The sequence below is a fragment of the Mirounga angustirostris genome, unplaced genomic scaffold, assembly GCF_029215605.1.
Source record: "Mirounga angustirostris isolate CCGP_5_RB_7025 unplaced genomic scaffold, mMirAng1.0.hap1 SCAF_3, whole genome shotgun sequence".
Taxonomy (NCBI): Eukaryota; Metazoa; Chordata; class Mammalia; order Carnivora; family Phocidae; genus Mirounga; species Mirounga angustirostris.
The window spans coordinates 54924178-54949398 of NW_026991711.1; the positions used below are offsets into that span (position 1 = coordinate 54924178).

Sequence of the window (25221 nt, forward strand, 5' to 3'; positions counted from 1 at the left end):
AGAAAGTAGTAGGAGATGAGGCCATGGGCTAGAGGGAGCTGAAACACGTCAGACATCATAGGATTTTTACTCTGAGTGACATGGGAGGGAGTAGCCCTAGAGCAGCAACATGGCATGGTGATTATGGAGCTAGACTGCCTAGATTAGAATCCTGGCTTCACCACTAGTAATGTGAGACCTTAGGCAAATAACTTTTTGGTCTCGTTTTTTTATCTGCAAAAATGGGATGGTAATAGGGGCGCCTGGGTGGCTGGTCAGTTGAGCGTCTGGCTCTTGGTTTCAGCTCAGCTCATGATCTCCCGGTTGTGGGATCCAGCTGTGCGTCAGGCTCTGTGCACAGTGCGGAGTCTGTTTCAGATTTTCTTTCCCTCTCACTCTCTTCTCTCAAATAAGTAAAATCTTTAAAAAACTGGGATAATAATAGTTCTTTTTTTTTTTTTTTAAGATTTTATTTATTTGTCAGAGAGACAGCAGAGCAGCCAGTAGAGGGAGAAGCAGACTCCCTGCTGAGCAGGGAGCCCGATGCAGGACTCGATCCCAGGACGATGGAATCACGACCTGAGCTGAAGGCAGATGCTTAACCCACTGAGCCACCCAGACGTCCCAATAATACAGTTCTTATGAGGATTAAGTGAAGTAACTTTTGTAAAGTGATTAGAAAAGTACCTGGCTTGTAGTAAGCACTATGTAGATGTCTATTAAATAGGCTTTGAGCAGAATAGGATTATTTGACTTATGTTTTAAGATGATGACTCTGGCTGCTATATTAAGAATCAGCTAGACGTGGACAAGAGTGGAAGTTAAGAAATCCGAAGTCTATCAAAATTATACAAAAGATGATGGTGGCTTGGACTAGGATGGTAACCCTGGAATTGGAGAGAAGGGGCTGGAGTCCTGATATAATTTGAAGATGTTGCTCACAGGATATATCAGTTGGTTGGATGTGGAATGTGAGATAAAAGTAGCTATTCAGGGTAACTGCACAAAGTTTCAGACTGAGTACCTGGAAGAATGGAGTTGACTTTTACTGAGATATGGAGACTTGCAGAAGGAGCAGGTTATGAGGGAGAAATTAGAGTTCTGGTATGGTTATTTTATGTTTGAAATGTCCACTGAATTTTCAGATGGAGAGCTTGAGTAGGCAATTGGATATGTAAGTTGGAACTTGAGGGGAGAGCCTGGACTTGCTCTAAATTTGGGAGTTGTTATTATACAGATAGTATTTAAAGTCTTGAGCCTGGATGAGATTACATAAGATTGATTGCAGGTAGAGAAGAGAAGAAACCTGAGGACTGAAACCAGAACACTACAGGTGAGAGGCCAGGAAGGTGAGAATCTAGATGTGTGGGGACCAAAAAGGAGAGTCCAGAGAAGTATGAGGAAAATCAAGAGAGATTGTGGTGACTTAAAGCCAAGTGAAGAAAGTGTTTGAAGAAGGAGGAAACAGTTCTCAAATATTATTGATAGGTATGAAAGATGAGGACTGTACATTGACTTGGCAATGTGGAGATATTTGGTAACTAGGGTCGTCACTTTCCATGGAGTGGTAGAGAGGAAGTCCTGTCTAGAGTAAAAAAATATATATATATGGCAGAGGAGGAACTAGTCAGCCAGCAGGGACTACTCTTTCAAAAAGCTATGCTGAAAAGAGAGGTGGAAAATGGGACAGTGTGGAAAGAATTATAGACTCTGCTCTTATTAGGTGTGTGATCTTGAGCAAATTTGCTAATTTCCCCATGCCTCAGTTTCCTCATTTGCAAAATGGAGGAAATAACAGGATTGTGTGAAGATTAAGTGGTTAATATATTTAAAACATTTAGGGGGCACCTGGGTGGCTCAGTTGGTTAAGCAACTGCCTTCGGCTCAGGTCATGATCCTGGAGTCCCGGGATCGAGTCCCGCATCGGGCTCCCTGCTTGGCGGGGAGTCTGCTTCTCCCTCTGACCCTCCTCCCTCTCATGCTCTCTGTCTCTCATTCTCTCTCTCTCAAATAAATAAATAAAATCTTTAAAAAAAAAAAAAAACATTTAGAAGAGTGCTTGTCATTTAATATATTAGTTATCTGTTGCTATATTACCACAGACTTAGAAGCTTAAAACAACATACATTTATTATTTCATGGTTTCTGTGGATCAGGAGCCCTGGCATGGCTTAATTGGGTCTCCTGCTTCAGAGCCTTTCACAGGTTACAATCAAGATGTCAGCCAGGGCTGAATTCTCATCTGAAGTCGTGACCAGGGAAGATTGTTTCCAAGCATGTGTGGTTGGCAGAATTCAGTTTCTTGGGGTTATTGGACCCAGGGCCTAGGTTTCCTGCCTGCCTGCTAACCGGAGCCTGTCCTTAGTTTCTTGCCACCTAGGCCTCCCCAACATGGCAGCTTACTTGATCAGAGTGTGCAGACTGAAAAAAACAAGAGAAGCAAGATAGAAGTCACCATCTTATGTAACCTAATCACAGAAGTAACATCCCATATGGAGAATAAGGAACTCTCTTGCGCTGTTGGTGGTAATGCAAACTGGGCAGCCACTTGGAAAACAGCATGGAGGTTCCTCAAAAAGTTAAAAATAGAACTACCCTATGAACCAGCAATCACACTACTGGGTATTTACCCAAACAACGCAAAAACACTAATTCAGAGGGGTATATGCACCCCTATGTTTATAGTAGCATTATTTATAATAACTAAGATATGGAAGCAGCCCAAGTGCCCACTGATTGATGAGTGGATAAAGAAGATGTGGTACACACATGCACGGGCACGCACACAGTGGAATATTATTCAGCCATAAAAAAGAATGAAGTCTTGCCATTTGCAATGACATGGATAGAGCTGGAGAGTGTTATGCTAAGTGAAATATGTCAGAGAAAGACGAATACCATACAATATGAGTCATATGTGGAATTTAAAAAACAAAACAAATGAGCAAAGATGGGGGAAGAGAAATAAACCAAGAGACAGACTCTTAACTATAGAAAACAAACTGATGGTTACCAGAGGGGAGGTGAATGGGGGGATGAGTGAAATAGGTGATGGGGATTAAGGAGTGCACTTGTTATGATGAGCACTGGGTAATGAAAATAAAAACTTAAAAAAAAAGAGAAAGAAAATGGGGTGCCTGGCTGGCTCAGTCAGTAGAGCAGTTGACTCTTGATCTCAGGGTCGTGAGTTCAAGCCCCATGTTGGGTGTGGAACCCACTTAAAAAAAAGACCTGGACAAATTTTATAGCCAAAAAAGAGAAATAAATAAAAGAATCCTAGCCAAAAGGGAAGGGGAGTAACATCCCATCACCTTTGCCATGTTGTATTGATGAGAAGCAAGTCACAGATCCCCTTCTCACTCAAGGAGAGGTGATTACACAAGGGTATGAATATCAGGAGGTGAGGATCATTGGGGGCCATCTTCAGAGTGTTCCTGCCACATGTAGTAAGCATTCTAGTGTTAGCGGTCATCATCATGGTCATCATTCTGATGGGGGGATGACTAAGTGGAGGAGAGGAGAGAGGAGAAAAACGGTAGAATTGAAGGAAAGATGTTCTTGATTAGACTACAGGGGAAGAAATTAAGTGCACAGTGGAGGGATTGACCATCGTTCATCTATTGTTTTTAGAGAGGAAGTCAGAGTAAAAGGCCTTAGCTGTGGCTACATGGTAGCTGTAGAGGTTCTCTTTTGATCCTCTTTCCCTAGTTTGTTGTTGTTGTTTTTAAAGATTTTATTTATTTATTTGACAGAGAGAGAGACAGTGAGAGAGGGAACACAAGAAGGGGGAGTGGGAGAGGGAAAAGCAGGCTTCCCGCTGAGCGGAGAGCCCGATAAGGGGCTCGATCCCAGGACCCTGGGATCATGACCTGAGCCGAGACAGACGCTTAACAACTGAGCCACCCGGGCTCCCCTCTTTCCCTAGTTTGAAGAGAAGTCAGGTTATCACCACAGAAGGAGAAGGGAGGGAGAGGTGTTGTTGGCTTGAGAAGTGAAGAAAACTTGTGACTCAGCTGTAGCAGGAGAATAGATTGACCAGGGAGGTGGAGTTCAATTGCTGAGCATCTTGTGAAGGGCTTACTTGATGTTAGTAGCCATATATTTCAAGTGAGACTAGTTAGCATCACTGTGAATTTTTCTCCAGCTGCTCAGGTCCAGTGTGGAGAAGTAACAAAATGAAATCAAACTAATTAATTAAGTAGCAGTAGAGATGGGCTTTAATCGGGATTAAGGTTCTGCCAGGCCAGCATGATGAAGGAGGTACGGGCAAGGGAATGATTGTGAAGACAGGACATACACAGCTAGGGAAAAGTGCAGAGATGTTAGAGTCAGTGATTTGAAGGGATGGAAAAAACTGTTGAAGTACTGAGGAGAGAGCCAGGAAGTTAGTGGTTAGTATGATTGCTTGAAATACAAAATTATGGAAGGGATACCCTTACTGAAAGGGAGAAAGTCTTATGGGTCTATATATGTAGAGGACTCATATGAACCAGTAACTTGGAATATGATGAAGAAAAGACACCATCTTTCTCCTGTGGGCTTTATTAGGGAATATGACTAGTGTTCAATAATTTTGGTGTAAAGAATGCATATGTAATTGAAGAAATAACATTAGAATTTTTTTAAACCTTTTATTCCTGAATTTTTACTATATCTAAACAAAGCAGTGCTACTTGATAATCAGGTGGTTCTTTTGCATATGAAATCTTGGTAAATAGAATTTTTTTTTCTTTCCAGCTTTGGAAGCTCTGACTCAGTTCTACACTCATGTTCATGTTACCATTCCAAGATTGCTGGGGGAAATAGTAGTGATACCTGACATTCATTGAGTACTTGCCTTATGTGAGGTATTATGCTTCATGCTTTATCTGTGGTATCTCATTCTACAATAGGCTAACCTTGAAGGTGTGTGCTGATTCCACAGTTCATACTGTCTCTTAGAAGAGATAGTAGTGATTCAGCATATATTTTCTTTTGGGAATTAAAACCCTTCTGATTATATGTATCTAGTTATCCACACTGACTGGGTTTGAAGCCTGGCTCCACTGACAAATTATATAATCTTGGCTAAATTATATAATCCCCGGGTATCCCAGATTCATAATTTGTAAAATGAGGGTAATTAACAGTACCTACCTCATAGAGATGTGAGGATTAAATGTGTAAATATATGGAAACTGCTTATAACAGTGTCAGGAAAGTAGTATTATATAAATGTTAGCTGTGATATTTAATCATTTATTTCAGCAGATCCTTTATCATTGGTCAGAGTTATTATCTTACAATAAAACTTGACTTTTGAAATCATCTTAAACTTGGTGGTATCTCTAAATAATATGTTAGAGTGTTATACTCCTCTGAGAAAACTTTTCTGGTAGCCTTTCTGATGTCTGAACTTTCATTGGACTTATTTGGGAACATAACACTTTGTTTTGTTAAGATATTTGACTGGTGTTAGAATTGTGTCATCAGCTTGATTGACTTTAAGCTCTTTGAAATTTATTTATTTATTTATTTATTTATTTATTTATTTATTTATTTATTTATTTATGATTCTATTTATTTATTTGACAGAGAGGGAACACAAGCAGGGGGAGTGGGAGAGGGAGAAGCAGGCTTCCTGCTGAGCAGGGAGCCCGATGCGGGGCTCCATCCCAGGACCCTGGGATCATGACCTGAGCCAAAGGCAGACGCTCAACAACTGAGCCACCCAGGCGCCCCAAGCTCTTTGAAATTTAAAATATTTTCTTAGTATCCCTTATAGTGCAAAATGTATAATGGGAGTGTGATACTTAGTGATTAGTTACTATAGGCAGAGAGTAAAATAGAAGCAGTATATCATTTTATGTTTAGGAACTTAGCATCTAAAACATAGTCTTACTAGTGTTTTATTTATTTTTTTAGGTTCCTAAATATTTGTCACAGCAATGGGCTAAAGCCCCTGGAAGAGGTGAAGTTGGGAAACTGCGGATTGCCAAGTAAGTTATTTCTGTAGTTTTGACATCTTAAAAAGCTGTTTTTTGAAAATTTTATAAGTGCTTTAAAATGTAATAGCAATTCTTTTTTAGATAGAGAATGTACCTGGAAAATGAGAAATAATGAGCAAATCAAGACTTGCCAAGAGATGGTTAGGTGCGCTCTAAGGAGTTATGTGTGCGCATGGGTATTTCTGCATACGCGGATAGATACCTCTGCAGATGCACACTCAAAGCCCCCTCTCTAGTGATAGGTGTAAATATAAAGTCAGATTTACTGGCAAAACTTATTGGTCATGAAGCAACAGAATATGTAGTTCCCTCATCCCTCCATTGTCTCCACATCTTCTGAGGTGGTATGCTGGGTTGGTTATGCATCCCATTAATTGCTTCGGTAGAAAGATTTTGCCGTTGTACCACCATGTCTATCTGTAGGGGCAATGGGAAAGTGTAGGGAACACCTGGTAAGCAGTGTAATGGTGTAGTTTCCTGGTTGAAGAAATGGTCTTGTTAGAAAGGGAAGCCTCCAGAGCTCAGCTGGTATCAGCCAGAAGCCTTGCATTCCACTCTGTCCATTCATTCATTTTTTTGTTTTTGTTTTTTTAAGATCTTATTTATTTGTTTGACGGAGAGACACACAGCGAGAGAGGGAACACAAGCAGGGCAAGTGGGGGAGGAGAAACAGGCTTCCCGCCAAGCAGGGAGCCCAGTGTGGTCATGGACCCTGGGACCATGACCTGAGCTGAAGGCAGACACTTAACGACTGAGCCACCCAGGTGCCCTTGTCCATTCATTCTTAACCCAACTCTAATCAGATTTTCATGCATGCTACTCCATTGAAAATAGCTCTAGTTTTGTCATCACTGTCTTTATCAGTTAGCTTTTGCTTCATAATGAATCACCCCAAAATTTAGTGGCTTAGAACAAAAACCATTTTATTTGCTTATTTTTCTGTGGGGCAGTTCTCTTTGGGGCTGACCTGACTGGTCTTCCTGGCTAGAATGGCCTCACTCATGTATCTAGTAGTTGGCTTGCTATCAGCGGGGGCAGTGGCCATGTGTGTGGTTTTGTTTTGTTTTTTAAGATTTTTTATTGATTTATTTGACACAGAGGGAGAGAGTACAAATGGGGAGTGGCAGGCAGAGGGAGAGAGAGAAGCAGGCTCCCCAATGAGCGGGGAGCCCAATGTGGGGCTCTATCCCAGGACCCTGAGATCATGACCTGAGCTGAAGTCAGACGCTTAACTGACTGAGCCACTAGGTCCCACCATGTGTATTTCATCTCCAGGGTGCTCATTCACATGATGGTGAAAGTGTTTGCATCATGGTTGCTGAAGTCCTACTAAGGATGCAACTCACATAGCCAAGCCCAGATTCAAGTGGGGTGCAATAGACTCCACTGTTGGTGGGAGTCACTGCAAAGGATTTATAGTCCTTTTTTGCAGTCATTCATTCCTATCCTCAAACCCTTTTTTTTTTTTTCATTTCACTTCTGGGACCCCACTCTATTGATTATCTTCCCTAGCAGACTGTACCTTCTCAGTCTGTTGCTGGCTCCTTCTCATCTTCTCAGTCTCTACATGTTATTTGACCCTAAGGTATTCTCTCTAGTTCTTTTTTGTTCTTTTTCTTACTTACCTTTGTTCTGACTTATCTTTTAACTCTTCATTTTGTTTTAACAAGGTATTGATTGGAAACAGGCATGCTTTTATATCCAAAGTTCTAAAGTTAGGTAGAGACAAGTAATATCTTACTTTCTCAAGAAATGACCACACGTTTAATAGCAGAACAAGGCTTGAATTCAGGCCTTTGAATGGTAAGAAAACTCCAGTAGGTTTCCATTCCAGCTCTGTCACTTATGATCAGTGAGACTTTGTACAGGTCACTTCATCTTTTGAGTTTAGATTCCTTATCCCTAAAGTTGCCTGTTTTGCAGTCCTTTTATTTTTTTTTTTTAGTCCCATATACTCTTTTTTTTTATGTTATGTTAATCACCATACATTACATCATTAGTTTTTGATGTAGTGTTCCATGATTCATTATTTGCGTATAACACCCAGTGCTCCATGTAGAACGTGCCCGCTTTAATACCCATCACCAGGCTAACCCATCCTCTTACCCCCCTCCCCTCTAGAACCCTCAGTTTGTTTTTCAGAGTCCATCATCTCTCATAGTTCATCTCCCCCTCCGATTTCCCCCCCTTCATTCTTCCCCACCTTGCAGGCATTTTTTATAAATCCAGTGAGATAATACAGAAATGGTTGTCATTTATTTGTATATTTAACTATAAAATGAGCCTGTTTCTGGAAAGTTGTAGATAAATCACATTTTTTTGTGAGTTGTACTTTTAATGAAAGAAAAATGGAATGTACACTTTGCATACTTTTAATTGAAATCTGTGATCTTTTTTCTTTTTCAACACGGAATTCTTTGTAATGCAGATAATTACCTATTTTTTCTGTTTTGGACTTATAATTGGTTTTACTGAAAGTGGGAGCCACTATCAAGATAAAATCTCAGCAATCTATGTCACTGAAGAAAGGCAGACTATAGGAAAAATGCATTTAAGTGATGAACCATGTGGTTTTATGTAACAACTGGACTAGAGCTCCAGACCTGGGTTCTAGTCCTAAGTGTCTCTTGAAAGTTGTTTGGCCTTAGCTCTCTAAGCCTTAGCTTGTTTGTAAAATGTGGATAAAAATGCCTCACAACCCATAGAGTATTTATGAGACAAAGGAAATAGCTTAGGATTTATTAAAATGCTTTGTAGGGGCACCTGGGTGGCTCAGTCGTTAAGCATTTGCCTTCGGCTCAGGTCATGATCCCAGGGTCCTGGGATCGAGCCCCGCCATCAGGCTCCCTGCTCGGCAGGAAGCCTGCTTCTCCCTCTCCCACTACCCTGCTTATGTTCCCTCTCTTGCTGTCTCTCTCTCTGTCAAATAAATAAATCTTTTAAAAAAATGCTTTGTAAACTCAAATGTCCTTTTTCTGCCATGCATATTGCATTCCTCAAAACCTCTGTGTGAAGAAAATACCTGGTTGAGGACTGTAAAATCTTTTTTTTTTTTGGTGTGGAGAAAAAAGGACTAGTATGGGAAACAGGGTAAACGCCGAGGTTCAGCGAAACCTCTGCGAGCCCTTTGATCCCTGAAGTAGAATAAAGACAGCATACTAAATAAGCAGTGGTGGGGGTGCCACAGTTTTTCTTTATCATCCTTTGCTGGGTAGAAAATTTCAAGCTTTTTTTTTTCCTTATTTAAAGCAGGTGGTTTACACAGTTGCATCTAATATTGGGTGGCCATTCCCCCAAGTTTGTCTGAACAGTCCCAGTTTACATGTTTCCCCATGCAGTTATTATTAGTATCCCTTCTTTCTAGAGTGTCCTGATCATGACAATAAGCTGTTTGCATTTAATGTTGTCAGGTGTGCATGTATTTTTTATGTTAGATAAAAGATCTAGCAGATTTTCTACCTAACATGATACATAATCGTCTTGTCTTACAGATCCAAATCCTTTTAATGATAACCAATTCATAATAATTAGCACCCTAAGATTGCTATGGAAATGCTTAAAAACAGCTTGTTCCATAGTAGGTCTCCTGGCTATTTGTGCTATTCATTTAGTTTTCATTCCCTTTTTTTTTTTTAAGCTTATTTATTTTACTAATCGCTACACGCAACATGGGGCTGGAACTCACAGCCCCGAGATCGAGTTGCATGCTCTTCTGACTGAGCCAGCCAGGCACCCCAGTTTTCATTCCTTTTACTGAATTACTAAATTCACTATTAAGCAAGTGTAGGATGATGAGGAATGGCTTCTCAGTGCATGTGATGAGGTTATCAGGATTTTAGTTGATTTCAAGCTAAATATGAATCATCAGGGTTATGTGGCTATAAACAAAAGACTCCATTAATAGATGTTTGTTGTTTAGAATGAAGTGGGATGATAATCCCACTCTTTTTTTTTTGCCAGTTAGTGTATGGTGAAAACATTATGTTCAGTTCTTAGTGCTGTACCTAAAGACATGGACAAATAAGTTCCTTTAGTAGAGTGAGACTAGGATAATGAGAAAACTAAAAAGCTCAGTGTCCTATGAGGAATATTTGAAGGTACTATGGCTGTTGAGAGAAGATTTAAGGAACACCAGGTGAAACCATCTTCAAATATTTTTAAGGCTAGGAAATACATAATTAACTATTGATTCTTAGAGGCAGATTAACCAGTTTATATATTACCTGTGTGGTAAAAAATGTATATTTGGGTAAAATATGAAAACAGCTAAGGTTTTTAAAAGCTAGTGTGGCATACTGGTTATGAGTATGGACTCAGGAGTTACTCAGCTCTGGACTTGTCCAGACCTTGTCACTTACTAGCTATGTGATTTTAGGTGTTACTTCCCCTCTCTGTTTCCTCATCTATTAAAAGGAGGTGGTATTAATACCTCGTGGGTTCAATGCATATAAAATGTTCTGTAGTGTTCACCTACAGTCATGCCACATACTACACAGTGTAGACCATTGGCCCAGCATTGTGTTTGATGTGGTTTGGAGATGGGCCTCCCTTCCCTGGCACATCTCCCAAAGATAAGCAGCAGCAGCTTGCTGTGCAGGTGGCCCAAAGCTAGGAAGATCTATGTGGTGTGGTGGTTCATTCTGGCAGAGACAGGACTGTGGAGTAGAGGAATTGGGAGAGGCAGAGGGAGGGGAGAAAACATGCAGCTGGGAGTGCAGCTCTCCCCAAATTTGGTTCTGTTTCCACCTGAAAAAAGGAGACTCTAGCCTTTTTTTTTTTTTTTTAAAGATTTTATTTATTTATTTGACAGAGAGAGACACAGTGAGAGGGGGAACACAAGCAGGGGCAGTGGGAGAGGGAGAAGCAGGCTTCCCGCTGAGCAGGGAGCCCGATGCGGGGCTCGATCCCAGGACCCTGGGATCATGACCTAAGCCGAAGGCAGACGCTTAACGACTGAGCCACCCAGGCGCCTGACTCTAGCCTTTTTTAACAGCTGGTTTTGGGCCATTTTTCTTAGGCAGCTTATGTGATGTTTCTAAACCATTGTACTTGAATTATTTTTATCCCTTTGGATATCTAATGTGTACTGCATTTTAGTTAGCTTATAGTTTTGCTTTAGGTTGTTTCAGTTTTCTGGGTTCCCCCCCACACTCCCCTAGGTTGTGTAAGTTTTAAAACCAGCCTTCTGGGGCACCTGGGTGGCTCAGTCGGTTATCTCAGGGGTTCTGGGTTTGAGCCCCGTGGCGGGCTCCCTGCTCAGCAGGGAATCTGCTGCTGCTTCTTCCTCTGTCCCTCCCCCCTGCTCATGCCCTCTCTCTCTCCTTTCTCTCAAATAAATAAATAAAATCTTAAAAAAAACCCAAAACAAAAAAAAACCTTCCTGCATCACCATCCTGCCTCAGAAAACTTCAGTTTTTGAAATGCTTTATATATGCTATATTTTACTGACAATCATGCAGTCGGTACTAGTAAGGCTTTTCTCAGAGACTTAATATCTAGCTTTATTTCTAAACACATGTAACATTCAAGATCATAATAAATATGCAAACAAAAAATGAGATATAATTTTTCTGTTATAAAATTGACTAAATTTAGAACAATCTTATACTGATGAGTTTAAGTCAGCGCAAACTTTGTGAAGACCAGCCTGGCAACATACATATGCGTACATACATATATATACATAACACAGTCACATGTACTCACACACACATTACTGCTCAGAACAAAACAGAATAATAATCCCACTGTTTTCTCTGCCAGTTAGCTCACAATGTAGTTTGTTCAGTTCTTGGTGCTGCCCTTATAGAAAGACGCAGACAAACTCATCCAGCAGAGTGGGACTGGGATAATGAGAAGGCTAGAAATATTAATAATAACATATTCATGTTCTTGACCCAGCACTTTCATGGAACTTACCTCATGGAAGTAATAAGTTAGTGATCGAAGATTGAGGATATTCATTTCAGCATTGTTATAGAGAAAAATCAGTAATATTCTCAGAACCTTAGTAAGGGAATAATGAAGTAACCTGGGCACATTTTGAAATTATTTAATACTTTTATTTTAAAACAGTCTCAAGCTACAGAAGAGTTAGAAGAACAGTATAAAGGGCTTTTTTTTTTCTTTTTTACTACAAAAAGGATATTCTCCTACATAATCACAGCACATCCCTCCAAATCAGTGGACTAACATCAAATAGTACTACCTAATCCTCAGACTATATTCAAGGTTTGCTAGTTGTCTCCATACTGTTTTACAGCAAAAGGATCCAGTGCACAATCTTGAATTGTATTCTGTTGTCAGGTCTCTTAGTTTCCTTAAATCTAGAACATTTGGAAGTCTTTCCTTGACTTATATACTGTGTAAGTATCAACACTCTCCATTATTTTATGGAAATTTGAGTTTGATGTTTCTTCATGATTAGATTGGAGTTATGCATCTTTGGCAAGAATATCAATGAAGGTGAAGCTGGGTTCTTACTGTATTCTAGTAAGCTTTGCATGTTTTCATTTTGTCCCATTACTGGTGGTAACTTTGATCACTTGATTAAGGAGAGTCTTCTATGTTTTTTCACTGTAAATTTACTCTTCTTTGTAATTAATAAGTATTCTGTCAGGCGGTACTTTGAGACTGTGTAAATATTCCATTCCTCATCAAGTTTTCCACTTTATTATTTTTTTCGTATGAATTCATGGATTCCAGTTTTAGTTAATGGGTCACAATTTGTTACTATCATCATTTATTCTCATGTTCAAATTGTCCAAAATATAGACATTGGAAGCTTCTCCTAAGCTGGTTCCCATTCCCTTTTTTTCTTTATTGTGGTAAAAACACATATAAAATTTACCATCTTAACCCTTTTCTCAGTGTACAGTTCAATAGTGTAAGTCCTGTGGCCTTCTGACCTGTCTTTGTCATTCTTTGAGCACTTAACTTTTTTTGTCATAGAAGAAAGGTTTAGACTCATCTTGTATATTTCTGTCTGAGCCTGAAGTCACGCATTTTTCTATGGATCCGACTTCTTTCTAGAGGAGAATGATATTTAGAAACTAAAATCTGGATACCACAGTGCTCATTGTTGCTCCCAGACCCTTTCCGGGAGCAGAGTTAGGGAGTATATGTACACATACACATTTACATCTATATTAATTTATATATTTATATATTTTGCAAATAATAAATTTATACCGATATCCAGTTCTAGTCCAACACCATTGAATGTTTCCAGTTTTCTCCCTTTTCATGTTTGGACTGGTTCCTGTTATATTTAAAATATATTCACTTATTTGTTTGGGCCTCTGTTCTTATTTGGTTAGACCCCCGTCTTCCCCACCAGTGTATGAACGCCCTCCGCACCTGGCTTGGGCTATAGCATCCCCCATTAGGCAGCTGCCTTTGCAGTCTCCTCCACAGGGATGCTGTCCTCAACACATTCAGATTGTCATGCCCTCCGGACCTCATATGCATGCCTACTTACCCGTCTAGGACTCCCAACAGCATGCTTCTGGTTTTCTTCCCATGTGGATGTCCTGACCCTGCTACGTTCTAACACAGTTCTTGTTGAGCCATTCCTTTGTGGGGATGCCCTCCTTACCCTCCTGGGCTCAGACACCTTGCCCCACGTACTTGCTTTCCATCCCATTTGGGCTGTGCTTACCTTACTCGACCCGGTCTGCAGATACCTACCTTGCTTGGCTTCACCTAATGATTTTTGAGCTGAATTGTTCAAGAAGCGGATGAATGAATAGGAATTAAAAACAAAACACAAACAAATCCAGGTATGCCTGGCTGGCTCAGTTGGAAGAACATGTGACTCTTGATCTCAGGGGTTGTGAGTTCAAGCACCACATTGGGTGTAAAAGTACTTAAATAAAACTTAAAAAAAAAAAAAATGAGGGCACTTGAAGTAATAAGCACCGGGTGTTCTATGCAACTGATGAATCAGTGAATTCTACCTCTGAAGCTAATAATACAGTATATGTTAATTAAATTGAATTTAAATAAAAAATTTTAAAAAAATCCTGGAGCACAGTTAAAAGACTTGATATTGATTTTCTTACCTTGGAAAAAGAGGTGTTTTATTGGTGATCAGTGATAGTGAAAAGTCTCCTGCCATTGGTGTCAAGTCTATGAAGTATTTAAAAATAACAAAAAGGAAAGACAAATGATTAATTTTTTAAAAAGGCAAGAGGAATGGGGCTGGAGTCTAAAGAAATAGCTGTGGAGTATTGAGAAATGGACCCAGGGTAATGAAGGAGGAACTAATGGCACAGCCTTCTGAGGCTTTCAGTGAAAAGGATGAGCTACATGTTTGCTTCATTCATTTCTGAGGATACTACTGTGTTCTACAATAGTTGATGTTTATAATTTTAACCACAGGTCATCATGAAGAGGATATATTTTATTGGTAATATTGAACAACAAAAAGTCATGTATACTTCATACATTTATACACCAAGACAAAAGAGTATGTAATCCTTTTAAGATAAGTTTTAAGTCTTCAAGGACTAGTTTTTATTCTGGAAAATGAACTCATCCAGAGTTTGTCAATGTCTTATCATTCCAGCTAAGATGATGTTATAAATAAATATATGAAAATAAAGTTGTCATCCCCTCCTGTGTTCCCTAATTGCATCTGGGTGATTTTCAAGTCCCCCAGACTGGAAATGTCAGCATGATCTTTAAACAGTCCTTTCCCCCTTGCTGCCTCCTTGCAGTCATTTCCGCTTCTGTCCATTCTGACAGCTGATACCCTGCCACACAGTCCTCCTCCTTCCATTCTACCATTACCAGGTTCAAGCCTTCATTACTTTTTTTTTTTTAAAGATTTTATTTATTTAGGGCACCTGGGTGGCTCAGTTGGTTAGGCGACTGCCTTCGGCTCAGGTCATGATCCTGGAAAGATTTTATTTATTTATCTGAGACAGAGAGAATGAGAGACAGACAGCATGAGAGGGAGGAGGGTCAGAGGGAGAAGCAGACTCCCCGTTGAGCAGGGAGCCCGATGCGGGACTCGATCCCGGGACTCCAGGATCATGACCTGAGCTGAAGGCAGTCGCCTAACCAACTGAGCCACCCAGGCGCCCAAGCCTTCATTACTTTTTATGTGGGTTTTTACATTAGCCTCATTCCAATTCAGTACACATTCTGCAAGTGCCTTCTCTGCATCTTCGCCCTTGTTTTGACTGCAGCACCTATGAAAGGTAGCTAAACTAAATGCCTCTAGAAACCAGGTCCAGGAGTGATAGGGAAGGGACTACAGTGAGAATTCATTGGACTGTGCATGTCAAAGGGATTGTTGTCATGCTGAATTCGGGGGTAGGGGAGGGCATTGCTGCCAAATCTTCCAGTCTTTTGAGAGAAGCTGGAAATGCATATTTTTATAGGAAATCTTAGAATTTCTTCACTTCTGTTCTAGGTACTTCCCCAACAAAGAGAGAATCAACATTGCATTTTAATAAGTGAAGGACTGAGAAGTCCTGCCAGGAATAATTCTGTTTAAGATTCTGGACTCCTTAGTCTGGCCTAAGAGGCTCTTTACCACTTGACTCCTGCCTGCCATTCACTGATGTTAGAAAGAATGTGCTAGGGATGCCTGGGTGGCTCAGTTGGTTAAGCGTCTGCCTTCAACTCAGGTCATGGTGCCAGAGTCCTGGGATCGAGCCCGGCATCGGCCTCCCTGCTCAGCAAGGAGGCTGCTTCTCCCTCTGCCTGCCGCTCCCCCTGCTTGTGTGCTCTCTTAACCTGTAATGCCTCCACGTTGTTGACCTCATCCCTCATTCAGTTAATCTTTGCTAGCTTTCTCATCTGCATTTTCATGACAGTATGTTGTACCTCTGTCATAAAGTTATTATCCAGTTTATGTTGTTTATGGATTGGATCTTTTTTTGTTAAATTAGGTCCTTCTTGAGGATAAAGACCTGTGTTCATACTGTACCGTGCACTTGGCACAATGCCTAATGGTTGTAGAGTAGACACTTAATGATAGAATGAGTGGTTGAGCCACTGAATGAAGGCAGGTTGGAACTCAGCCTGGTGTTATGGAGAAACATTAGTATTCTAACTGGTCTTCATATCCATTTTATATATATTTTCTGGTGCAAGTTTCGTACACTTTTTTTTTTTTTTTCCAAATGATACTTGTGGCTCTCCATTGCTTGAGAATTAATAAGTCCATGCTCTGTACTATGATATTCAAGATACTCCATGGTCTAGCTTTAGTTCTCCTTCCTAGTTTATCTCCCACTATTCCTTAGTTTGTATTCTCCCAACCAAATGTGACTACATTTTCATGATCAGACTCTTTGTGGCTTTGCTCAGCTGATACTTCTGATATTATATTCCCGTCTCAGCCTATTGAAATCCCAGTACCCTTCAAGACTTACCTCGGGTTTTCTCTCAACTCTTAAAATGGAAAAAATGGGGTCCTATCTGATCCTGGCACATTGGGTTCTCTTAATTTAAAATTAGTTAAAATGTATCTCTTATCGTTATGGATGTAATTTTTATATCTTCTGGTGGAGGACAGAGATCTTACACTCAGTACTTTGCTTATAGTAGATATGTAATATATTTTTTTAAATTAGGCTATTACATAGGGTGTAGAAATAAAGATAAGAATTGTAATGAGATCATTACTTGGTTAAAATATTAGGCAGGTTGTAATAGTGTTAAGTGATACAAACTCATAATATCTACACATGGGATTAAAGTGACTTTTGTTTTTACTACATGATTTATGAGTAGGTTAGTTGAGGAGAGCCAAGGGTAAATATTAGTTGATCTATGTAAATGTCTTATTTTATGTAAATATGATGTAGTGTTACTCCTTTTAGTTCTTAGTGTACATCTGAAGAAAACATGAAATCTAAATAAAAATTTTTCCTTTCTTTTGTAGGAATCAAGGAAGGACTGAGGTGAGATTATTTCTGTGGAAATTTTATTTAAAACATGAGATTATTTTACTATGTATTAGTAATAGTAAAGAGAAGGTGGTGTTTGCATTCTGGAAAACTCCACATCAAACTAGTGGCTGAGGGTGAGGAGCACATAACAGCATTGTGTGAATGAATGGACTTCTTTTTAGTTGTTCATTCTTAGCATTTTTCTGCTTTGACCTAAACTATCCCCTCTCGGTACTGTTGCTTATCTCTTTAATACTTTAACATTATTTCAGCGTGGCAAAGGCATTTGGTCTGGATTTTTCAGGGCTTTAGGTTTTGACCCATTAAGTCCAGGACATAATTGTGGTACCTATCACATAGTAGAGAAATATTTAACAAATGCTTCATAATCTTTCCTATGTGGTTGGGATATTAGTATTTTATGTTTATAAATCTTTTGATGTAAAATGTGATGTTCCTTTGGGGAGATCTAGTATATAGTAAAAATCATTTTGAAAGAACAACTGCTAGTATGTGTTTTTATTCTAAACCTCAGTGTTGCATTATCTTTATAAATATTTAGTTGTGGGGTGCCTGGGTGGCTCAGTCGGTTAAGCGTCTGCCTTCTGCTCAGGTCATGATCCCAGGGTCCTGGGATCGAGCCCTGCATTGGGCTCCCTGCCCAGCGGGAAGCCTGCTTCTCCCTCTCCCACTCCCCCTGCTTGTGTTCCCTCTCTCACTATGTCTCTCTCTGTCAAGTAAATAAAATCTTTAAAAAAATATAAATAAATATTTAGTTGTATTTGTTAAAATATTCAAAAATGAAACAGCACCATGTACTCCTACAGTAGTCATTAAAACCTAAAAAAAGAAATATATTTTCTGCTTATGGGAGTGTTTAAGCATTCTTAGTTAATAGCTCATTTTTTCACCCTTTAAGTACAATTGCTTTTTTAATACTCTTAAAATACTCACTTATTCAGCAAATACTGTTTTCCTTCGTTGTGCCAGGCATTTTGCTGTATATTTATTTGTATTTGTTATATATTTAAGTATATGTATTCATAAGGATATAAATGTAACAAGACATGATCCCTTGAAATCACAGACCTTAGGGAAAAAAAATTATTTCTGTTTTGGAAATAGAATTTCTTCAGCCATAAACCAGAGAAAACATTGAAAAGCTGTCTCCTATCTTTATAATGGTAGATTAGTCCCACCCATTATTCTGACAAATGGGAATATATTCTCTCTCTAAGATTTATTTATTTTATTTGGGGTGGGGAGGAGCAGAGAGAGTCTTAAGCAGACTCTACGCTGAGCACGGAGCCTGACGTGGGGCTTGATCTCACAACCCTGAGATCACGACCTGAGCCCAAACCAAGAGTTAGATGCTTAACTGACTCCCCCCAGGTGCCCCAGATTCTCTTTTTATGACTAAGTATTAAGGATTTTTAAAAATAAAGTTTTAGGTAAATGTTTAATAAAATGTCTAGAAACGAAGATTCACATTTTTAAAGAAGTATTTGATTTAATCAGAATTTCTGTGAAAGATACTTTGAGTACATAAGTCAGTTGTAATAAGCTCTTGTTAATGTGTCTGTTAGGTGTCATTTACTTTGAATGAGGATCTTGCAAATATTCACGATATTGGTGGAAAACCAGCTTCAGTCAGCACTCCTAGAGAACATCCGTTTGTCTTACAAAGTGTTGGAGGACAGACATTAACAGTCTTTACTGAGAGTTCATCAGGTAAGTGGGAATAGAATTATTTAATATGATTCCCGTACCTGTTGTATAGATGTTCTGTCTCAACATATATTTTGAGGTCATTACCAAGGCTGCTCTACCTGTTGTTCTGTCTACCTCTGTTCATATCATGCTACTTATTTCTCTAAGTACTTTCCTGTGATTAATGAAATTTTGGCTATTACTCGAAGAGTTTAGTTTCCATTTGGGGCATGAAGAAATAGAACAAAGCAGATGGAAGAGTGTGGTGCATCAAGCTGTCTCCTAGGATGTTGAAGAAACAGTATTGTGAGTTTTGCCAAGATAAGGTCATACTTGCCTGTTTTGGTAAATTGATATTCAGCAATTATAAGTTGTGCTTAAAAAAAGAATACTGCTTAATATTAGGGAATATGTTAGCCTGAATTTTTGCTTTTGTGGGTTTTGATACTAAGAGGGCATTTTTAGTGCAGAGAGATGAACTATTTGTAATGTATTTTGGTTTTGACTTCCAAGAAGCTCTGTGTTAAGTATAGTTTGTAAATTTTGTGTGTTTGCTCTCAGATATTTTACCAGTTCAATAAATCAGAAGCAGATGTTTCAGTTTGTGCATTAAATACAGAGGAAGCTTTTTTGCAGCGTACATCTATGTTTATTTTCATTGTTATTTGATTTTTATCTTACCTGAATTTAGAATATTACTATTAACACAGCAGAGCAACTCATTTTAATGGAGCTAATTTCTCATATCTAATTTTAAAAGTTCAGGGGTGCCTGGGTGGCTCAGTTGGTTAAGCAGCTGCCTTTGGTTTGGGTCATGATCCCAGGGTCCTGGGATGGAGCCCCGCATTGGGCTCCTTGCTCAGCGGGGAGCCTGCTTCTCCCCTGCCTGCCATTCCCCCTGCTTGTGCTTGCTCTCTGTCTGTCTCTTGTTCTCTCTGTTTCAAATAAATAAATAACCATAAAATTTTTTTTAAGTTTATTGGTTGTCTAACGAAAATGATTTGTGATTATGTATCTTCATTAAACATTACAAAGAAAGCTGTAAGAAATTATAGTATGTTAAGAATGTTACTGTTTTTAAAAAAATATGTTCAGATAAATCTTTTGTGGTGTCTTAGATTACCAGGAGCTGTAAAAACTGATCTAAAAAATAAATCGGTCTCCCCCCCCCCCCCCCGACATAGAACGTAACAAAATGGTAACTATAGGGGCGCCTGGGTGGCTCAGTTGTGTGAGCATCAAACTCCTGGCTGGTTTTGGCTCAGGTCATGATCTCAGAGTTGTGAGATGGAGCCCCACGTTGGTGGCGGTGGGGCTTCTCTCCCTCTGCCCCTTCCCCTGCTCTCTCTCTCTTTTTCTCTATAAAATAAATAAATCTTTTTAAAAAACCAAAATTGTAAATTATAACTTTTCTATCATGTGGTTTAAGGTAACAGTTTTGTTTTATTGCATTATCCTGATGCTACAGTAATTTGTAGTGTAGTATTATGGGAGGTAGAAAAAGTTAAACACATTCATTTTCTCTTGGAGAGGATTCAACTATTCAACAAATATTTATTGTATGCCACATTATGCAGGGCATAGCATAGGTATATCCAAGGACTCAAATTTGTCTTGTGATTGGTAATATTCAGTAAGACCTATTGAACTTGTGAGGTTTTCTCTACTTTTGTGGTTGTCCGTGGAGAAGAGGCATATGGCACCAAGACAGTAAACAGGAGGCAGAGCCTTGAACAAAGTTTGAACTATCTTTGCAGAGAAAGGTACCTTATTTGAGCTTTTTTACATTTTACTAAGTTGCTGATTTTTCCAACGCGTGGTTTATTATACAAAGGACAGTGATTTAGAAAGGTAAGATTTTTTTTACCCTCAAAATTCATCTTCCATTTTTAATCTTATAAATCCTTTAGTATTGTGCTCTTTTTGAACATTTTGTGTTCACATTTCTGGTTATAGTATACTCCAAAGTGAATATGGTATTATAAGGATTACCTTGGCAGGGATATGGAAGAGGATCAAGATTGCCATCCTTTTTCTGGAGTTTGGACAATATGTTCTTGCTTTGTAGAACTCTGGTAGTACAAATGCAGATCTAAGTTGCTGTTAGATGCTGCACACTATAAGGAATTGTTTGCTTCTTAATCTCTGTCATTTCTGTTTCATGTCATTTTTCTTTGGCTCTCCTTGCACCTTTCTGTGCTTTAATTTTCCTTATTTGTGAAATGTAATAATAATTACATTTATGTATAAATAGTAATTTTTAAAACAGAATAGCACTCTACATAATAAATGCTCAATAACTATTATTATTACTGTTATTAATTTCAGATCTCATTTTTTAAGATATAGAGATATATGGATATATGTACACATGTATATGTGTGTGTGTGCATATATATATATATATATTTTTTTTTTTTTTAAGTAAGCTGTAGGCCCAATGTGGGGCTTGAACTCATGACCCCAAGATCAAGTGTTGCATGCTCTACTGACTAAGCCAGCCAGGTGCCCCTATATTAGATCTTATTTTTAAACACTTTAGGTTTCAAGTTTATTAAGGCATGTGCGTGCATTTTAGCTCATCTGTGTGTATATCATTTGATGAACTTCAGCCAGTAGAGATTTTTATGTTCGGTGTTTTTTGATTGCCTCGATGACCGAGAAGAAAGCTCTGTAGAGTTGTAATTAACAGTTTATTTCCTTTTCGGAGGAGTACTATGTCATTTGCCATTTCTAATCTTCAAGATCTCAGTACCACAGCTGAGTTCTTTGAATCTCTAGGAAGTCATGAGTAGACAGCAGAGGCTGGGTGACTGCATGACATATTTAAAATGCTAGATACAGGGTTGCCTGGGTGGCTCAGTCTATTGAGCATCCCACTCTTGATCTCAGCTCAGGGCTTGATCTCACAGTTGTGTGTTTGAGCCTTGTATTGGGCCTGCACTGGGCGTGGAGCCTACTTAAAAAAAATGAAAAGATATATATGTATGCATATTCTTCTGTGGGACAGGCCTGTAGCTTTCATTGGAGACTCAGAGGGGTCTGTGACCCAAAAAAGCTTCAGAGTCCACACTCTAGTATTAACTTGGTTGATCAGGAACTGGCCAAAGTATGAATAACTGAGCCATTTTACAGTGAGTAAAGCCATTTATTTTACAATGAAATATACATAAAGCAGGCATTATCTTAAATATTTTTATGTTTTCCCTCAAGCATAGAGCTGTACCAGCTTATAAAAAATTGCTTTTTTAGGCTCTTCATTTTTTTTTAATAGTCCATAGGTCTATAAAATGTAGAATTTGGTAAGAAGAGTTAAAACCTCATTTGTTCAGTGTGTTGAGTTTAATTTTAATAACTTTATTCCTTCTATTAATATACATTTCGCTGGTTTTTGAGAGGTCCCCTTGAGCCAGTTTTTCTAATGATTCAGTTCTACATATTAGAGTATCTTTGTGGGGATGGAATTAGAGGGACTGATGATATCTTTTACATTGTCTCCTTAAAACTGCATTTCATGAGTGTTTTATGAACACAGTTTGTTTCTAGTTGAGTATTCCTATCTGAGGGAGCATGTTTTATTTTATTTTATTTTTATTTTATTCATTTATTTTTTTAAAGATTTTATTTATTTATTTGAGAGAGAGAATGAGATAGAGCATGAGAGGGGGGAGGGTCAGAGGGAGAAGCAGACTCCCCGCCGAGCAGGGAGCCCGATGCGGGACTCGATCCCAGGACTCCAGGATCACGACCTGAGCCGAAGGCAGTTGCTCAACCAACTGAGCCACCCAGGCGCCCGAACATGTTTTATTTTTAAGGACTATTTGGGGTTAGCCCTTTTTCTACTCCACATTTCTCTATGAAATTCTAAATCTATTTCCCTATTAAATATTTTTATTAGCTAGTATCCTTATCTCTCTACCCTTGTCTAGGGAGAAATTCCTCATGTATTTGGTCTTTATTTTTTTCCCCTTGGGTCTTTGGTTTAGTATTTTAATCTACCATTGGTAATTAAATAACTTTGATTTTTTTAATAATTTACACCCCTACCTTTGTTCAAACTTAGGTTTTCTTTATAATTGCAAATTCTAGACTAAAAGTTGTTGTTCATTCATCTGTTTAACAGATATTTTCAATGCTAGGTCCTGTGTTAGAGTAAGACTAGTGCCTGGGTGCACTAGTGCCTTGGAGTGCCTGGGTGGCTTAGTTGGTTGAGCGTCGGCCTCTGGCTCGGGTCATGGTCCCGGGTCCTGGGATCAAGCCTATCAGGCTCCGTGCTCAGTGGGAAGTCTGCTTCTTGCTCTGCCCCTTCCCCTGCTTGTGCTGTCTCTCATTCTCTCTCTTTCAAATAAATAAATAAAAATCTTTAATAAAAAAATAAGACTAGACTTCTGTTCAGCTGGGCAACTGCTTTGTGGAAAAAATACTCACTACAGGAAGTGTTCTAATGGAGCTATGTATAAAGAAGAAAAAAAGAGTACTTTAATTGCAAGAACTGGGAAAAACTTCAAAAGTGGAGATAATATTTGAGCTGGACCTTGAGGTAAGCGTGCCTTGAATAGGAGGAAAGAAAGTAAAGATAAAATACATGTTTCTTGCCTTCAGATATCCTGTTCTTCACTTTGCTTTCTCCTGCCTGTCATACTTGGTCATAATCTATCTAAAATCCATTAAATAGTCCTGGTTACGTCAAAGCAAAATAGCTCAGTTGTGTACTTGATAGCCTAGTTTAGAGATGAAAAAATTTGAATTGGTGCAGTGGGAGTGGAAAAGAGAATCCGGTTCTAGAGATAGTAGACAGTTTTTGGTGATGAATTAATCGGGAGAATTGGGTGAGTGGGAAGTCCAGAATGGTTTCCAGGCTTTTTTGGCTTGAGCATCTTGGTAAGTGGTGAGACCATTACTGAGTTAGACAATATTGGAGGAGATGGGCAGGATTAGAGCCGATAGAACCACAGTGGCGTTTTTGCTCTAAGTTTTCATTATCTTTGACCCCTCTGCAGCATTTTCAGCAAACTGATATTTGTAGCTACTGTTTGCAGGACTCTTTTATTTAGACTTGGGATACTTTAGTGAGCAAAATCCCAGCCACTTCATTGTGCTTACATTTTAGTAAGAGGAAACAGCAACAAATAATAAATGTAATGAGTAAATCGTATCACAGTCTAGAAGGTGGTGAATTATCTGGGAGAAAAGCAGAAAATGGGATGAGGAGTACTGGGTTGAAGGTGGGGCTATCAAGTTCAATATTTTATTTTATTTTTAAGTAAGCTCTGTACTCAACCAACGTGGGCTTCAACTCTCAACCCCTGAGATCAAGAGTTGCATGCTCTACCGACTGAGCCAGCCGGGCACCCAGGGTCTTGTAAGTTTAAACAGTGCGGTCAGCATGGGCCCATTGAGAAGATGGTATTTGAACAGCCTTGAACTCCTTCAGATGACTTAGCCATATGGAGTTAGTTAGCCAGCTAGGAGTTTTCAAGGCAGAGGGAACACATTTGCCCTAAGGTGGGAGCGAGCCTGGCACATTCCAGGAATAGCAAGGAGGTCAGTGTGGGGTGGAATAGATGGGCCAACAGGAAGAGGAATAAGTAGTAGTAGGCTAGAGAGGAAGGGAGTTGGCAGTGGCAGATAATGAAGGGATTTGTAAACCCGGAAGGATTTGGGATTTTATTCTGAGCGAAAGGGGGAGCCACTGGAGGTTTTGAGCAGAATAGAGATTTGATCTGATTTACTTTTTTTTTTTTTTAAGATTTTATTTATTTGACAGAGATAGCGAGAGCAGGAGCACAAGCGGGGAGTGGGAGAGGGAGAAGCAGGCTTCTTTGTTTCTCACTTTATTTCTTGCTCGTTATATTTTTATTTTGGCACGGTTGATTCCTTTACTTTCTTTTTGCTAATCAGAGTAGTTCAGCAGTGTGTCCTGTAACAGTTGGTTAACCACTGTACACATTATAATAAGCCCTATTCCCTGGATACTCTAGCAGCTGAGATAATTGGAAGTATGTGAGAATTTATTTGGTGGTGGCCTGCCTTATTTACTTTCAAGCCTGAATTTGGTAACATATACCAACACCTATTTGTCTTAGATGTGTTAGTTTGAATTTGAAGAAAACTTGTATCTGTGGGAATGCTCTTTGAAGATGCTGAAATACCAGTCATGTTGGAAATACTGTATAATTTATAATGTGTCTTGTGTGGATTATCCTGCAAGAATGGTAAATGAAGGATAAATATAGGTAGTATTTTTATTTCAAGTTGAATTTTTGTTAGTGGGAAACATTAACTTGATACATTTCCCCCATTTGTTGAGAATGGGATATTAGTTGTATAATTTGCAGAGGTTTGAATTAAGTTTTACTTAGATGTGTATGTGGTTCTTAGTGTTCAAACTACACCTGTTTCTTCTTCTTCTTCTTTTTTTTTTTTAAAGATTTTATTTATTTATTTGTTAGAGAGAGAGAGCACAAGCAAGGGGAGCAGCAGGCAAAGGGAGCCCGATGTGGGACTCTATCCCAGGACCCTAGGATCATGACCTGAGCCGAAGGCAGACGCTTAACTGACTGAACCACCCAGGCGTCCCAAGCTGTTTCTTCTTTTGTTGAATTTTTTTTTTTTCCTATCATTGCCTTTAGACATGA

The 25221-nt window shown here is 39.1% G+C and overlaps 1 protein-coding gene across 1 annotated transcript in view; it reads left to right on the top strand.

Annotated features, from left to right (window-relative positions):
• GTF2F2 (general transcription factor IIF subunit 2) overlaps positions 1–25221 on the top strand; it is a 148429-nt gene that overhangs the window by 6935 nt on the left and 116273 nt on the right. Inside the window, exons 2-4 of the mRNA XM_045869481.2 lie at positions 5884–5957; positions 16867–16885; positions 18460–18604. Coding sequence (XP_045725437.1) covers positions 5884–5957; positions 16867–16885; positions 18460–18604 — 238 coding nt within the window. The remainder of the gene's footprint in view (positions 1–5883; positions 5958–16866; positions 16886–18459; positions 18605–25221) is intronic.